Below are 17,310 nucleotides of genomic sequence, written 5' to 3'. Positions count from 1 at the left end.
GAACACACTCAAGGTCTTTAGAACAGCCACCACGCCAGGCTGCTAAGAACACACTCAAGGTCTGTAGAACAGCCACCACGCCAGGCTGCTAAGAACACACTCAAGGTCTGTAGAACAGCCACCACACCAGGCTGCTAAGAACACACTCAAGGTCTGTAGAACAGCCACCATGTCGCCAGGCTGCTAAGAACACACTCAAGGTCTGTAGAACAGCCACCATGTCGCCAGGCTGCTAAGAACACACTCAAGGTCTGTAGAACAGCCACCACACCAGGCTGCTAAGAACACACTCAAGGTCTGTAGAACAGCCACCATGTCGCCAGGCTGCTAAGAACACACTCAAGGTCTGTAGAACAGCCACCATGTCGCCAGGCTGCTAAGAACACACTCAAGGTCTGTAGAACAGCCACCACGCCAGGCTGCTAAGAACACACTCAAGGTCTGGAACAGCCACCATGCCAGGCTGCTAAGAACACACTCAAGGTCTGTAGAACAGCCACCACGCCAGGCTGCTAAGAACACACTCAAGGTCTGTAGAACAGCCACCACGCCAGGCTGCTAAGAACACACTCAAGGTCTGTAGAACAGCCACCACGCCAGGCTGCTAAGAACACACTCAAGGTCTGTAGAACAGCCACCACGCCAGGCTGCTAAGAACACACTCAAGGTCTGGAACAGCCACCATGCCAGGCTGCTAAGAACACACTCAAGGTCTGTGGAACAGCCACCATGCTGGCTGCTAAGAACACACTCAAGGTCTGTAGAACAGCCACCACGCCAGGCTGCTAAGAACACACTCAAGGTCTGTGGAACAGCCACCATGCTGGCTGCTAAGGCCTCACTCACACCTAAGACACACGCAAGACACACTTGTGTCCTGTGTCTTCTGTGTGTCATGGCCGCCTCAATGCATTTCCAATGGGAGTCACATGGTTTGAAGACACAACCTTGTTGCATGGGGGTGGAGGAGGGCAGAAGACAGCCATGCAACAAGGTTGTGTCATGACTCCCATTGGAAATGCATTGAGGCGGCCATGACACACAGAAGACACAGGACACCAGTGTGTCTTAGGTGTGAGTGAGGCCTAAGAACACACAAAAAAAAACACAACGTTAGAATATGGAGCTGATAGGTTTGTGCCCGACAGCAGCGATACAGAGCTGTGTGTTAGACCCCCCATCATGCAGACCGCAGCAGAGACCACCAGGGCTAGGGTTAACGGTATAGAGGTGTGTGTGTTTGACCCCCCACCCCCCCTTTGATGCAGGCCGCAGCAGAGACCACCGGGGTCTTCCAGGACGAGGAGCTGCTGTTCAGCCGGACGCAGCAGAGAGACAACGACCCAGACGTTGACCTCTTCACCACCTCAGGGAGAGCTGTGGTCAGTTCACACTATGTGTCTCTATCTCGCTCTCTCTCTCTTCACCACCTCAGGGAGAGCTGTGTTCAGTTCACACTCAACCTTTCCCTCTGGTTTCCCTCCACACATGCTCCTCATTGCTTGCATCACACCACAGGGCTCGTTACAGAAACCATGTCACACATTCTGAATGGCTGTTATGCCTTTAAAGGTCTTTACATAGCACGCCACGACAGAATAGTTGATCTCATAACATAGGACATATCTAAACATTGTACAAACATTCCTGTGTCAAACCTTCCATGTTTCAACTCTGTACTGAAAATCCTGAAATCTTTGCACATCTCTCTGCTAATACAGGGCTTCTCAACGTTTTTGGCAGTGGGGACCCCTGGAAATGCTTTGGCCATGTCTCGCGACCCCCGCCCCGCCCCCACTCCCCACCACCAATACAAACTGACTGCAAAAATAACCTTAATAATAGAGAAAATATATCATAAATGTATACTGAAACCAGATATGAACTAGAAAAAGTGCCCTTCTGGGCACAGGTCTCCACCAGGAGGATAGGACTGTGTGAGATGTTTGGCAAAATGTTTAGGATTAATATGTTTTTGAGGCATTTTGTTCCAAAAATGTGTTTTGCTAAAATCAACCTGTTGGTGGCTCTATAACAGGCCAATGTGAAAAGGGTGGGATATATTCCTCAGCCTAGTAAGAAAATGTGTGAAAGATTTCACGTAAATTGCATGCTGCGTTCATGATTTGAGGCTTTTGTTCAAAACGGGGCAATCTTGCAAACTGTGAAAGCTAATTATAGCCAATTAGGATGGAATATGAAATATCGGACAGATCCGACTTGAGCACATGACCATAGAGATAGTGTGTAACGATTTGTGAGATTTTTGGACAGAATCTGGAGGAGTAATATCAAAAAATGTGTTTTACAAAAGTCGGCCTCCTGGTGGCGCTATAAAAGGCAGATGCGGAAAATGCAGGTCAACGGTTTGTCCTTGGCCTCTAGGGAGTGTGCATGCAACGTTTCACGCAGATCGGTGCAGTTTTAGGTAAAACATGTGAAAAGCTGCCTCATGGTGGCGCTATAACAGGCCGTTCTGGAAAATGTGGGGCAGAGGTTCATCGTTGGCATCCAGGGAGTGTGTGTGCAAAGTTTGGCATCGACCGGGTTAACGGTGCCGGAGATTAGCTGGTAACGGACGGACGGAAGGACACACGGACGGACACACACACACACGGACGGAGTGCAAAACATACTCTCTCCCCATGCCTTCGGCCTGGTGGAGACAATAATGAAACCAGATATAATCATTAAGGAAAGTTTATGCATGTACTATGTAAACTCTTCATTTCCATTTCCAGCCATTCAGTTATAAAATAATAATACAAAATAAAATATATATAAATAAATAAATAATTTGGGGACCCCCCCCAAAATAATTTGGCGACCCCCCCCCCCCGAGGGGTCGCGACCCACGGGTTGAGAAGCCCTGTGCTAATTACCAGATGTTGTTATTGTCAATGAAGGGAACACCTTTGATTCTAGCTTAGAAGAAGCCTTTATGATTAAATACCAGCCGCTCCTCCAGACCATCACAGAGCTAGGTGCAATCTAAATACCAGCCGCTCCTCCAGACCACAGTCTACTTGTGTTTATCTTTGGCAGCCTATAGGACATGTACGTAGGTTGGTTGTAAGAGACTTCCAACAACTTGGGAGTTGGGATGCCAAAAAAGCAGCTAAACAAACGGCTTGCAAAATTCTGTGCAATCTCTTCTACTATCGGTAGACGTAGACGCTGTCACTTGTACCCCTGAAGGGTGTGTGGGTATTTGTCCGGGATTTGCTGATTGCATTCTGTATAGCACCTTGTAAATATTTGTGTCCTTGTATTGTATCTCTTATGTGGACATTTATAAATGATTCAAATGTGTGTGCGTGCTTTTGTTTCAGAGTACAAAGGCAGCAGCACCCAGTCTGTTCGCTGATGATGATGACGATGACCTCTTCACCTCCATCAAGCCTAAAGCTCCACCGGTACACATGACTTTTCATCAGTGGTTTTCAACCGTTTTCACATCAAGGACCACCATTTGATGAGATTTAGCCTCTCAGACCCAAGACGTAGAATATTTTGTTGACGTCGGATAAGATTTTGTCCACAGTTGCATGCTGAATTGATGTTTGTACCATTAGGAGAGTTAACAGGCAGGCGTTGATTCAAATTACAATTCTTCTACATTCTCCAATTGTGTAGACGTCTTGTAAATTAATTCATGCAGATGTTTAACAATAATTGTACTCTTGAGAGTGACACGTGGTATAAATAATAACACTATTTGTACAGCACCTTTCATGACATGAAATGCAGCTCAAACAGAGAATAGAGAAAAAAGGAAAAGCAAAGGCATAACACGGCATTAAAATAATAGCAGTAATGCAATACAGTGAGGAAGAAGTATGTCTTGAGCTGTGCTTTAAAAATATCTACAGAGGCTGCCTGTTGAAGGCATAGTGGGAGTTTGTTCCACACCGTCAGCCCGTAGAAGCAGAAAGCTGCTTCACCGTGTTTTTTTAGTTGCCATTTTTAGGCAGATCGAGCAGGCCAGCAGTGGAGGCCCTGAGGGGGCGGTTTGTAGCCCCTTTCGGGACCCTCGGTTACCTTTTCTGAATTTTGGACGGCGGTACCCTAGGGTCCCTTCCTAGTTATTCCACTCCCCATAGGACGCAGCTTTACCTACTGTCTGTTCACGGAGACCCGCGTGGTCGCTGTTTCAAAGATGCATACAGCAGCAGTAGGAGACAGCGGTTAAGTATTTTTAATGTTTTTTTTTAAAGTTTTGGCTTCTCTAAAATTCTCTCTTCCTCACTTCCCATGTCCCGCCTCCCGCACCGAGACTGGCTAGCTGCACGTCCTAGTTACTGCCTCTGATTGACCAACCGCGTACATGTAGGATGTTTTTAATGCTGTTCTTGGGAGGCGGGACATGGGAAGTGAGGAAGAGAGAATTTTAGAGAAGCCAAAAATTAAAAATACTTAACGGCAACGCTGATTAACGTCGCTTCGCACACCTTTCTGCTGTCTCCTACTGCTGCTGTATGCATCTTTGAAACATCTCACCAACACTCAAGCGACCGTGTGGGTCTCCGTGAACAGACAGTAGGTAAAGCTGCGTCCTATGGGGAGTGGAATAACTAAGAAGGGACCCTAGGGTACCGCCGTCCAAAATTCAGAAAAGGTAACCGAGGTTCCCGACAGGGGCTAGCGGTCATGTAAGGTAGGTGTGAGACCAAGTAAAATAATTTGCAGTGAAGCTAAAACTGGAGCAATATGTTCTCTCATCTTAGTTTTAGTCATCTCAGATGAGTTAAGGACCTCCTTGAAAAGCAGACGAGTCTTCTCAAGGGGGACTAATAAACGTCCTGTTTCCGTACGCAGAAAATAGCAGAGAAGCCCAGCAAACCTAAAGATGAAGCACCTCTGAAAGCTGCCAGCCCTACACCAGAACCTCTGAAACCACCGGCCACCAGGTCCGCACCAGACGCTCACAAGCCACCGGCCACCAGCCCTGCACCAGACGCTCACAAACCACCGGCCACCAGCCCTGCACCAGACGCTCACAAACCACCGGCCACCAGCCCTGCCCCAGACGCTCACAAACCACCGGCCACCAGCCCTGCACCAGACGCTCACAAACCACCGGCCACCAGCCCTGCACCAGACGCTCACAAACCACCGGCCACCAGCCCTGCCCCAGACGCTCACACGCCACCAGCTACCAGCCCTGCACCAGACGCTCACAAGCCACCAGCTACCAGCCCTGCACCAGACGCTCACAAGCCACCGGCCACCAGCCCTGCATCCACGCCAGAGAATGAGGTATGACTGTTTGTTGCATATCTGGAAACCTCATTATCTATGCATTTCTCTGCTGTCGGGCAAAAGTCCAGCTATGTCCAAAATATTAATATTAATTCATTTGAGGAAATGAATTTTTTTTTAATGTTTTTAGAACAACACTCATCAAAGTCGGAATGGTGACTTCATACATTGTCAGATACTTGAATGTGTCCTTATATGAGAACCTTACCCAAATACAGCTCAGGTGGAGTTAGGAGGTTTTTGACCATTAATGTGGATATAGGGTTTTTTCCTGTCTGACTTTGTCATCCTAATCAATGGGGGACCAACCAGCTAACTCCACAAGTTAATCAATGGGGGACAAACCAGCTAACTCCACAAGTTAGAGTTGGGTGGTTTGAGGATCCAATGGAGTTAGGAGGTTTAGTCAGAAGTGCCTTTTTAATGCTTTTTATTGGTAAGATATTTGTAAAACCTACACACCGATGTAAATGGTGTTCAATAGCACTGATTCATAATTAGTTGAATAATGAGAGATAGCTGGTCGTTGCCGGACAGCGACGATATACAATATATGGCATGTATGTATGGTTATGTAATTTTGATCAAGAGAAAGCTATTCATTATATTTATTTTGCATATTATGCTTAAAAAATGATGTTACTAGACAATGTAGTTATCATGATTCATTGCTAAATGTGAATGTGTTAACCAGTCAGATTTAGTTGTTTTATAAACGTTCTAGGAAACCTAGGGTTTAATTCTGAACCTGTTATGTTATTTAACTGCACAGAAGCCTGCAGCAAGCCCTGTAAAATCTAAAGAGCCCTCATCAAGGATTGGAAAACTCCAAGTAACGTGTTTTTTTTTCTTTTGTTTTTTAGCATTCTCTGCTTTTATTCCATCTGAAAAGACTTTGATATTTCCTACTATGTTTCCTCTGCACGTTTACACCTTGTAGCTCTCTCTGTTGAAGCAACCATTCTGTGGACTCCCTCAACATGGGATTTAAAGTTTACACAGGACAGCACTGCTGTAATTCTAATGTACTTACCCCATTTAGACCTGAGGGTCCCCATGAGGATTATGAAAACTATTCGTCCCTGTCAAGGACCCCCAGAATTATCTGTATTTGGCGGCGGGCCCCCATCTGAAAATATGTTGTTCCAGGGACTCCCCCCGGAAGCAATGATTTTTCAAAAATAGCAGATCTACAAGCTCGTAGCGCGGCACTCGGTGCCGCGCTATGAGCTTGTAGATCTGCTATTTTTCAATAGTTAAGGTATAACACAATGCTTAAAACAGAATGGGTTAACAATGCTCTTTTTGTTCATGTGATTTATGCCAGACTTGGACAGCTAATTTTGATGTAGTTTTAATCATAGTCTTTAGTTTTAGTCATATTCTAGTCACCTGAAATGTTTTAGTTGTCTTAATAATAACATGAGATTTTAGTCGACTACATGTATTTTGTCGCCTCCGTGATGGCGTTGAAATGTCTGATTTATACTCGGCTGTGTGCAGAGAATAGCAGATCTACACGCTCACACTATGTTCGGAGAGTGACACCTGTCCTGCACACAATCAAACGACTTGTCTTGTAGTTCTACTGGATCTCTTACCCACTAGTCCCTCCATAACTTTTAAGTCTAGTTTGTATTTGTTTTTATTTCGTTTTTGTCAGTGACAAAAAGGTATTCGATGGGAAAAAAATCGTCATAGTGTTAGTCGACGAAATCAACACTGTAAAGAGCAGCTTTCCTTCTGTAGTAAAAGTTGCTTTAGTTATCCATGTCGTTAGTATGTAAAGGATGAGGATCAACGCCTTTTACCTGCCAGCTCCATCTTCAGCATCCTCCTCTCATGCCTCCTCTGCACATAAAACCCTATGTGCTAAAACCATCTCAACCTCTCCTGAGGTCTCCTCTCTTGTTTCATCCCCCAACCTTCTAACCTTGGCTAATCGTCTACTCTAATGTAGTCATTTCTGATCTTGTCACTACTAATGAGAATCGTGGCGGCCTCAATTCACCATTTGGGAAACTTCTGATTACCCTGACTAACCAGCTTTGTTCTGTCTGGTTCCGCCTTGTTTATGTTGAATTTGCTAAAACATCATTTTTGGAAAAAAACAAACATGACATGCCCAGTCACCGTGCTGCACCTGTGATGTTCCTTTTTTACTGACACCAAGTTTAAAATAAGAATTGAATGCACAGAATATCAATACGAAGCAACTGAAAAACACGTTATTTCAATGGTAGTGGATGGAGAGAAAGGATTATTTTTGTCCAACCACACAACGGCAACCAATGGGTGCGAGCAGGGGGCGAGAACAAGGCGGGACTTGACAAAGGGTGAATTCTACCACCTCCAACTCTGCCTCCTTTTCTTTCCGTCAGTGCCACCGTTTTGCTTCCAAGCCTTTACAGTATGTCTCACTACCGTATGTCACTACCGTATCTCACTTTACAGTATGTCTCACTACCGTATGTCACTACCGTATCTCACTTTACAGTATGTCTCACTACCGTATGTCACTACCGTATCTCACTTTACAGTATGTCTCACTACCGTATGTCACTACCGTATGTCACTTTACAGTATGTCTCACTACTGTATGTCACTACCGTGTCTCACTTTACAGTATGTCTCACTACCGTATGTCACTACCGTATCTCACTTTACAGTATGTCTCACTACCGTCCTATTACATGTTCACTTCTGTCACAAATTCTGTCCAGACACTTTCCTCCATCTGTTCCACCCTGCCACTCTCTTTTTCACCTGTCTTCCACACTGACCTGAGGGCGATTCTACAAATGTCTTCTAAATTCTGACGTTAGATGTTTCTATCAGTCAAACATTTTCATCAAACATTTTCACCCCCAAAAATGATATGTAATTGGCCGCTGATCTGAAAATATGTTGTTCCAGAGACCCCCCCCCCCCCCCCCCAGAAGCAAAGATTTGAGTTAAAAACGTTTGCTCTGAAAGAATATATATTCAAAGATTTGCACCACATTTTCACGATTTTTCTAAAATAGCTGATCTACAAGCTCGTAGCGCCACAAGCTTGTAGATCTGCTATTTTCCAATAGCACCAAAAGGGGTTCCCGCCCAAAATGTGTTAAGATAGTTGACCACAGGTATTTAACCTCCTTCACCTTCACTACATTCTACTCCTTACTGTACATCCTCACTGTTCCACTGTCCTCTCTCTCTTGTTCACGCACACATATTCTGTCTTACTCCTTCTGACTGTCGTTCCTCTTCTCTCCAGTGCATGCCTCCACTCGTCCAGTGTCTTGTATATTCATTATTGTGTGGATAATGGAGTTATACAGTGGCCATATTTTACTGAGGTGTTTTGTTGGGGCAAAGTATTCCCACTCTGGCCGCCGCCGTAACTTTTCCCTTGTCCGTTTCCTTTTCCCCATCCAGGCCAACCTCGTGATCAACCCCGCTGCCTTACTGCCCGGCGCCGTGCCTCGTGTCCCCGCCGGGGCCATCGGCGTGCTTCCGGGCCCGGCCACGGGCTCTTCCTCCGGGGTGTCCAGCTCCAGCTTGACCCCCAGCCCCACGACCCCCGTGAGGAACCCCCAGACGGACAGCGTCGAGGGAGCCACCGACTTCGAGAGCCCGGTCCAGGTCGCTACGCTGCAGAGCGCCAACAAGGTGGGCCGGGGAGGAGCTGGCAAGCCTTAGCCCATTTAGACCTGAGGACGATTCTTAAAAAATGTCTTCTGAATCCTAAAGGTTTTCTGAAAAACCTGTGTCTATGTCAGTGGTGCTCAACCTTTTTCATGTCAAGGACCCCCAGGATTATCTGTATTTGGCCGTGGACTCCCATCTGAAAATATGTTGTTTCAGGGACCCCACCAGAAGCAAAAAAAACGTTTGCTCTGAAAGAATATATATTCAAAGATTTGCACCTCATTTTCCCAATTTTTCAAAAATAGCAGACCTACAAATTGGCGCGCTATGAGCTTGTAGATCTGCTATTTTTCAACAGCTAAAGCATAACATAATGCTTAAAACACCAAAAGGGGTTCCCGCCCAAAATGGGTTATACCAGTGATCACCCAGGGGGGGTCCCCAAATTATTACATATTACTTACTTATTTGCTCTCTCTCTCTCTCTGTGTGTCTCTGTCTCTCTCTCTCTCTCTCTCTCTCTCTCTCTCCTGGCAGAGTCGTGCCAAAGGCTCGGTGCGGCGGAGGCCCCAGTCCAGAGCAGCGAGGCAGCAGGCTGTGCAGACGTCGGGGGAGGACGGGCAGGAGGACACCCTGGGCCTGGACGAGGACAGACGCGTCCCCTCTCTGTCCCCCATGGCCTCGTCTCCTCAGGTCCAGCCCGCTGTCCGTCCAACTCTAGCTGACTCCGCCTCCAGCACCGCCCTGCCATCTCAACCTCCAGGTGGGCAGGAACCTCTTATCTCCATATTCTAATGCAGTGGTTCCCAAAGTGGGGTCCGGGGACCCCCAGGGGTCCTTGAGGGAGTTCCAGGGGGCCCCCGGCTAAATTATAGTTTGTAACCAAATGGACCATTATAGGCCTGTAACTCTGAAAGTGTACAAAATGGAACCAAATGGACCCTAACGGATCCATTTGGTTCCATTTTGTACACTCTCAGAGTTAAATTAACATTGATTTTACAATATAAATTGGGGGTCCCAGAGATAGACATGCCATTAAATGGGGGTCCATAGACTAATGCATGTCAAACTGGGGGTCCTTGAATTTAAACGGGTTGAGAATCAATGCTAGAGCCGTAAGAATCTTCTCTCATAGGGGTCGCTGGCATATGTTTTCAAACAGGGGTCCGCGGGCTAATTAGTGTCAATTTGGGGGTCCTTGACATGAAAACGTTTGGGAACCACTGTTCGAACGTTGTTTGTTTTGTCAATTATTGCCCTCCTTGATCACACAAAAGCGTCAAAAGTAGCAGATCCACAAGTTCGAAACGCTGATCTTTTGAATTTTAATCCTGAAAAGTTTTAAAACAGTTTTACAAACATGAGGTTTCCACCATTACAGCACTTTTTCTGAAAGTATACAATTATTAAGTATAATATATATGGCTTGTTTGGACCATAGTACTTTATTTATGTTGATTATTGGTTACCGGTCATCCATTAGTAGCATATTCTTTGTATATTCTAGTCTGTTATTCTAGTCTGTTAGTCCTGTGCAATGTGTTTACAAAGATAAAGGACAAACATAAAATCCAAATATTCAATGACAAAAACCGTTACACATAAATCGTTAATCGCCAAGTAAACTCCTTAAAATGTTTGCACCTTTTTGCCAGCAGCAGCCGCCTGCTGGCAGGTTGCTCAAAACGAGAATGATTACCTGAAGAAGCATTTTGGGTGATTTGCTGTGAGCACATGTTTAGCTGTGTTACTCATTCCACAATTGCGCAATACTTACCTACGTTATACCTCGTTTGTAAAGGTGACTAATCAACGATAGAAATGATATAAAATACAATACCAATTGGTATTATTGAAGGGGAGAAATAATCGACCAAAGTTAATTACTATCCAAACTTTTTGTGAGGACAATAAATCAACTAAAATGCCATGATTGTGCCAACCCAACAGTAGCTGCTCCAGGCAGACCGTCTGTCCTCACGTTGCCAGTGTCCACACACTCTGGACAGAAGCCTTCTTCTACGGGGAGCGACCACAAGGCCACGCCTCCGCCCCAACCGGACGACCTGTTCGCCTCCGACGGTCTGTTTGGCTCCACGCCTGCCACTAACCACGCCAGGCCCGCTTCCCGAACCGCAGCCAAGAAACCCGCGGCGACGCAGCAGTCGAAGACGGAGACGAGTGCGCTTCCGTCCATCTTCGATGACCACGGCAAGGACGACCTCTTCCGGAAGGTCAAGCCGAGGTCGACAGCGAAGAAGGCCAAGGCCTCGTCCTTCCTGGAGGAAGACGACGACGACATCTTCGGGACCCCGGCGCTCGCGCTCAACAAAGAAGCCAAGAGCAGCGGTGCTCTGACCCAACCAGACATCTTCCAGGTAGGGCAGTGATTCTCCCCAAAAAAGGACCCCCAGTTTACTATGCACTAGGTCACAAACCCCCCATAAATAACAGTTATTTATGGGGGGGTCCCTACACTTTAACTGTTAATGGGACTAATTTAATCGATTATAACAAATAAATAATTGTGTGTTTTGTCCCCCAGGATGAAGTTACCTCGGTGCCTAAAGCTCCCAAGAAGCAGAGCGCTCAGTCCCTGGACGACGCCAGCCTGTTCGATAAGAAGCAGACCGCTCAGGATGCCACCCTGTTCGATAAGAAGCAGACCGCTCAGGATGCCACCCTGTTCGATAAGAAGCAGACCGCTCAGGATGCCACCCTGTTCGATACGAAGCAGACCGCTCAGGATGCCACCCTGTTCGATAAGAAGCAGACCGCTCAGGATGCCAGCCTGTTCGATAAGAAGCAGACCGCTCAGGATGCCAGCCTGTTCGATAACAAGCAGACCGCTCAGGATGCCACCCTGTTCGATAAGAAGCAGACCGCTCAGGATGCCACCCTGTTCGATAAGAAGCAGACCGCTCAGGATGCCACCCTGTTCGATAAGAAGCAGACCGCTCAGGATGCCACCCTGTTCGATACGAAGCAGACCGCTCAGGATGCCAGCCTATTCGATAAGAAGCAGACCGCTCAGGATGCCACCCTGTTCGATAAGAAGCAGACCGCTCAGGATGCCACCCTGTTCGATAAGAAGCAGACCGCTCAGGAGGCCACCCTGTTCGATAAGAAGCAGACCGCTCAGGATGCCACCCTGTTCGATAAGAAGCAGACTGATGCCAGCCTGTTCGATAAGAAGCAGACCGCTCAGGATGCCACCCTGTTCGATAAGAAGCAGACCGCTCAGGATGCCAGCCTGTTCGATAAGAAGCAGACCGCTCAGTCCCTCGACGCCAGCCTGTTCGATGACAACGTTGACATCTTTGCCGACCTGACGCCCAGCGCAAAACCAAAAGACAAGTCCAAGAAGAAGATGGAGACCAAGTCGATATTCGACGACGACATGGGTAAGTACAAGTGAAGGGTCGCTTTTAAATATTATTTCTCCATATTATGCCTTAGATTTGAATACAAACGTTTCGGAAATCCAGCCATAGTCAGTCAAAGGACACTCTCACCCATTCTGTCTACTCAACTCTGCGTCTCAGAGGAAGGCTGTGGTCAGAACCCTGATTCTACCAGTGACATTATAGGCAGTTTTGGCCATTTCTATTAATGCATGCTAACCCAGTGGTTCCCAAAGTCGGGTCCGGGGAACCCTAGGGGTCCTTGAGGGAGTTCCAGGTGGTCCCCAGCTAAATGATAGTTAGGAACCAAATGGACCCTTATGGGTCTGTAACTCTGAGAGGACCCTAACGGGTACATTTGGTTCCATTTGTACACTCTCAGAGTTAAATTAACAGTTATTATACAATATCAATTGAGGTCCCAGAGATAGAAATGCCATTACATGGGGGTCCGCCGTAGCCTATTGCATATCAAACTGGGGGTCCTTGAAATTAAAATGGAAGAATCACTGCTAGAGCCATACAAATCTTCTCTCATGGGGGTCCCTGGCATATCTTTTCAAATGGGGGTCCGCTGGCTGATAAGAGTGTCAATTTGGGTGTCCTTGACATGAAAAGGTTTGGGAACCACTGTGCTAACCTACCAGCCAGGACCAGAAAGGCTGTAGCTTCTATTGGCTTGGAGTTGGAATCTCCACCCAATGAGACACAGGACCAGAAAGGCTGTAGCTTCTATTGGCTTGGAGTTGGAATCCCCACCCAATGAGACACAGGACCAGAAAGGCTGTAGCTTCTATTGGCTTGGAGTTGGAATCCCCAACCAATGAGTCACAGGACCAGAAAGGCTGTAGCTTCTATTGGCTTGGAGTTGGAATCCCCAACCAATGAGTCACAGGACCAGAAAGGCTGTAGCTGCTAGTGGCTTGGAGTTGGAATCCCCACCCAATGAGACACAGGACCAGAAAGGCTGTAGCTGCTAGTGGCTTGGAGTTGGAATCCCCACCCAATGAGTCACAGGACCAGAAAGGCTGTAGCTTCTATTGGCTTGGAGTTGGAATCCCCACCCAATGAGACGCAGAGGCCCCTTTTCCACCAGGGGGTTGAACCGGTTCAGTTATTTTTTCCCTGCCTAATATTGAACCAGTTCAGAGAGCGTTTCCACTGAACATGATCTGGTTCAGAAACCCTAAACGTTGGTTCGGAACTGGAACCAACAAAATGGCCGCCGGTTCCGTGAAAGCACTAAGGTTCCAAGAATCTAGAACGGAACCAGTTCTAGAACCAAAGTTTTTTGGGTGGAAAAGAGGCCAAAGAGAGTAGACGATAACTTTGCCATCTTAGATTATATGAAGATAATGATGAAAATGGGTGCATCCGTATTGTGGGGAAAGTCTTTCGCTGAAAATAGCAGATCTACAAGCTCGTCAAGCGGCTATTTTCAGCTAATAACTTCCCCACAATTACAGAAAACCTTTTTAACGGACTAATTTCATGTTCATTTTGTCTCCAAAGATGATATCTTCTCGGTTAAACCGGTGACAAAGGCTCCCAGCAAGTCCAGGAAAACCCCGACATCATCGCAGGACACGAGCATGGCCGAGGATCCTCCGGCCAACATATTCGACGATCCGCTGAACGCGCTCGGCGGGAACTGAAGCATTCTCCCGTCGGGCCCAGACGTGTACAATTATCGTGCATCAAAATGCTTTTTTTTTGTCATTTCAAAGACAGAAGGATCTGAAGGACCAAGGATAACACTGTTGATATAATATTTATATGAAATACTGTGGCTTATTCTTGCAAGAAAAAATTAAAAGGAGAAAATGAATGAAAGTGATTTCGATCAGCTTCCAAAAAAAAATCATCTCAAGAATAACAGATCAGAATATAGAGCAGTTGTTATGTACTGTGTCTTAATTTAATATACATGATAGCACTTTATAAGCATTCTATATGCTTACCCTTGAGGCCTGCAGACAGTATAATATACAGTAAATGATTTGTTTCATATGCTCTTTGTTAGTCCTTTTTGGCTTTGCCATTCTGAGATTCCATGTCTTTGGTTCTGTGCCATATCATGTCGCTATGATTGATCCATAATGTTTAATTACCCAGTTAGGCATTTCAAGAACGTTTTTATTAATGAGATTCATCCATTTCTTAACTTGGCTGTGATGAAAATAAATTTGTTTTTAAGTAAAAAGAAAAGAAACATATTTTATCCTATCTGAAACGTGTGGTTATTTAGTGTGGTTGCCCTAACAGGGCAACCAGACTATTGTTAGTGTGGTTGTTGTTATTGTAAATGAGGATACTTTTCCGCGCTACTCCTCCCACAGTTTTTTCCGCACACACTCGAGCCATATGTCAAATCGACCGGCTTCATCGGGAATCGTGTGCTTGTATTTTGCTAAGAGATCCATTGTATATTTGCGCCGCAAATGCAAAAAGTGTAACCGTTTGTTGCAGAAAAATGTTTTTTTTGGGGGGATAAATCCCCTCCAAATTACTTACACATGATCACAGGGGTGATGTGACATTCTAATTGGCTAGCAAAAATTTGTGGGAGGGGCCTATATAAGCGATTGCGGCAACCACACTTTGCGACATTTCTAGTTCAACTTGTTAGTGAAAATAGCAGATCTACAAGGTCACAGTGTGTCACATTGCGATGCATTGTGAGCTTGTAATTGTGCTATTTTAGAATGTTTATCATAATATGAAAGGAATGGTTTTGGACATACAATGTTTTCATTTGAAAGAGACGATAAAGTATAATATTTTACTATTTACACATATTTATATAATTATAAAAGCATTTGTTATACTATTAAATATCTAATTACTTGTTATTCATATTATTATTACAGCATACCATTGTATTTTGTAAATTAATATCTTCATCATGAAAGTGTCGCACAACAATAGTGAGAATAGATCTACAAGCTTTGTCGGCCATTTTCCCTATTTTAAAAGTTTTTTAAATACAAAGATCACACCCATACATCATCTCATTACAATCACAATTTGCATACTCACTTTTCTGCCCTTACTTTTATCTTCAATATGTACTTTGCTCAGCCAATCAAATCATCACTATGGGGTGATCAGCCAATCACAAGCCAATGTTTGTTCGTTCATTCATAGGCATATTATGAAGAACCGGTTGTCCAGAGCCACCAATCCGACCAATATCAAGGATCTCCATACATGGGCATAAAATGGACAAAGACTTACAGACAGGTACATACAGTATCTCACAAAAGTGAGTAAACCCCTCGCATTTCTGCAAAAAGATAATTATATCTCTTCATGATCACAACACTGAAGAAACGACACTTTGATATCTGTGTAGATTTTATTCCCCCCTCAAAATAACAAAAGACACAGCCATTAATTCCAAACTGCACCCTTAAGTGAAATTGTCCAAATTGGGCCCAAGACAAGTGTCAATATTTTGTGTGGCCACCATTAATTTCCAGCACTGCCTTCACCCTCCTGGGCATGGAGTTCACCAGAGCTTCACAGGTTGACACTGGAATCATCTCCCACTCCTCCATGATGACATCACGGAGCTGGTGGATGTTAGAGACCTTACTCTCCTCTAGCCTGGCTAATAAGCAAGACCGAATCAGCCTATTAGCCAGGCTAACTCTCCTCCACCTTCCGTTTGAGGATGCCCCAGAGATGCTCAATAGGGTTTAGGTATCTGGAGACATGCTTGGCCAGTCCATCGCCTTTATTCTCAGCTTCTTTAGCAAGGCAGTGGTCACTTGTGTGGCCACTGACATGTCAACTTAACTCATGCTGATTTGATGGTTACTGCCACCTGCTGGCGAGGACCTGCACATAAGTGGATCAAAGTGAAATTGATGTGTAGACTTAGCCTGGCTAATAAGCCAGAGGCTGATTCGGTCTGGCTTAGCCAGGCTAGTGTAGACTGTTTGAAAAGATGCACGTTCAAACAAAGTATCCAGCAAACGACACTTGTAAGCATAACATTTAAATCCTTTGAGAGTAAAACCACTTAATAAAACTGGAGTTTTGCAGCACTTCACTAAGCAATGACATGAGGTGCTTTTTTCCCCTGAAGTAGGGTAATCAAAAGGCAGCGTTTACAAAGGTTTGCTTTGAAATAATGAAAGGCAAACCAAATTATGATGTCTGTTTTGCATAGCTCAACTCACTCAAGGACCCCTAAATTAATGCATAGGCCTATTAATTTAGGAGTCCTTGAGAAAACATTAGAAACGTGTGCTTGTAGATCTGCCATTTTTAAATAGTCAATGTACTGTATGATTAAAGTGGTTAAATAGATTTGTATGATATTGGAACCCTAGCTCTGGTCTAATGCCTTCCCATTTAGAGCTATGATACTGTCGACTTCCGGCGCTCGCATTAGTGCAGACCAGCCTCTCGTCTAGCGTAAATATAAAGAATGTTTTACCCATGATCACCAATAAAAAGGCGGCTTGTGTTATTAGAAAGCCTACTTTCCTTAGTGGACGCACTCTGAGCCCCCCACCACATATAACATTTCTTTTTGGCCAGAAAGGGATTTCCTTTTACCGGAAAAGAGGCTGGTCTGCATTTATGTATGCGAGTGCTGGAAGTCGACAGTAACATAGTTGTAAATGAGACGGCATTAGAGCTATGGACCAGAGGTATTCTCCATATTCAGACCGCAGCCATCTTGCCAGCAAGGTGATACCTAGGTGACACTTCCCATAGACAGCTCATTCATCCAAACAGAAAAGTCCTCCAATTATATTAAACAACGTCAAAATCACCAACATTGCAGCTGTAGGGAAAGCTTGAGTTATCCTCTTTCAATCTGTAAAGTGTTTGTTTCATAAAAATCCACCATAGACATTTTGAGCTACTTCCTGTCAATAAATTCCTTGCAGATGATTTGTGTGTTGGAGTTTGGAAGTGCTCGTTGACTATCAGTCAACGGCCCATGCGTACCACCCGTTTTGAATGCACATAATGCAGGAGGTTGCTT

The 17,310-nt window shown here is 45.3% G+C and overlaps 1 protein-coding gene across 6 annotated transcripts in view; it reads left to right on the top strand.

The window, feature by feature from the left end:
- washc2c (WASH complex subunit 2C) overlaps positions 1-14,521 on the top strand; it is a 38,963-nt gene extending 24,442 nt beyond the window's left edge. For 4 of the 6 annotated variants that reach the window (XM_079512250.1, XM_079512248.1, XM_079512247.1 and 1 more), the window contains 9 exons: positions 1,269-1,382; positions 3,333-3,416; positions 4,819-5,259; positions 6,035-6,094; positions 8,686-8,919; positions 9,436-9,661; positions 10,852-11,279; positions 11,447-12,305; positions 13,818-14,521. In XM_079512250.1, coding sequence (XP_079368376.1) covers positions 1,269-1,382; positions 3,333-3,416; positions 4,819-5,259; positions 6,035-6,094; positions 8,686-8,919; positions 9,436-9,661; positions 10,852-11,279; positions 11,447-12,305; positions 13,818-13,960 — 2,589 coding nt within the window. In that variant the 3' untranslated portion in view covers positions 13,961-14,521. The remainder of the gene's footprint in view (positions 1-1,268; positions 1,383-3,332; positions 3,417-4,818; positions 5,260-6,034; positions 6,095-8,685; positions 8,920-9,435; positions 9,662-10,851; positions 11,280-11,446; positions 12,306-13,817) is intronic. The other 2 variants (XM_079512249.1, XM_079512251.1) reach the window with 2 other exon arrangements.
- Positions 14,522-17,310: the final 2,789 nt, after the last annotated feature.

The sequence above is a fragment of the Electrona antarctica genome, assembly GCF_951216825.1.
Source record: "Electrona antarctica genome assembly, chromosome: 10".
NCBI lineage: Eukaryota > Metazoa > Chordata > Actinopteri > Myctophiformes > Myctophidae > Electrona > Electrona antarctica.
The sequence above is the reverse complement of the archived record's forward strand: the minus strand, read 5'-3'. Positions and strand labels throughout refer to the sequence as shown.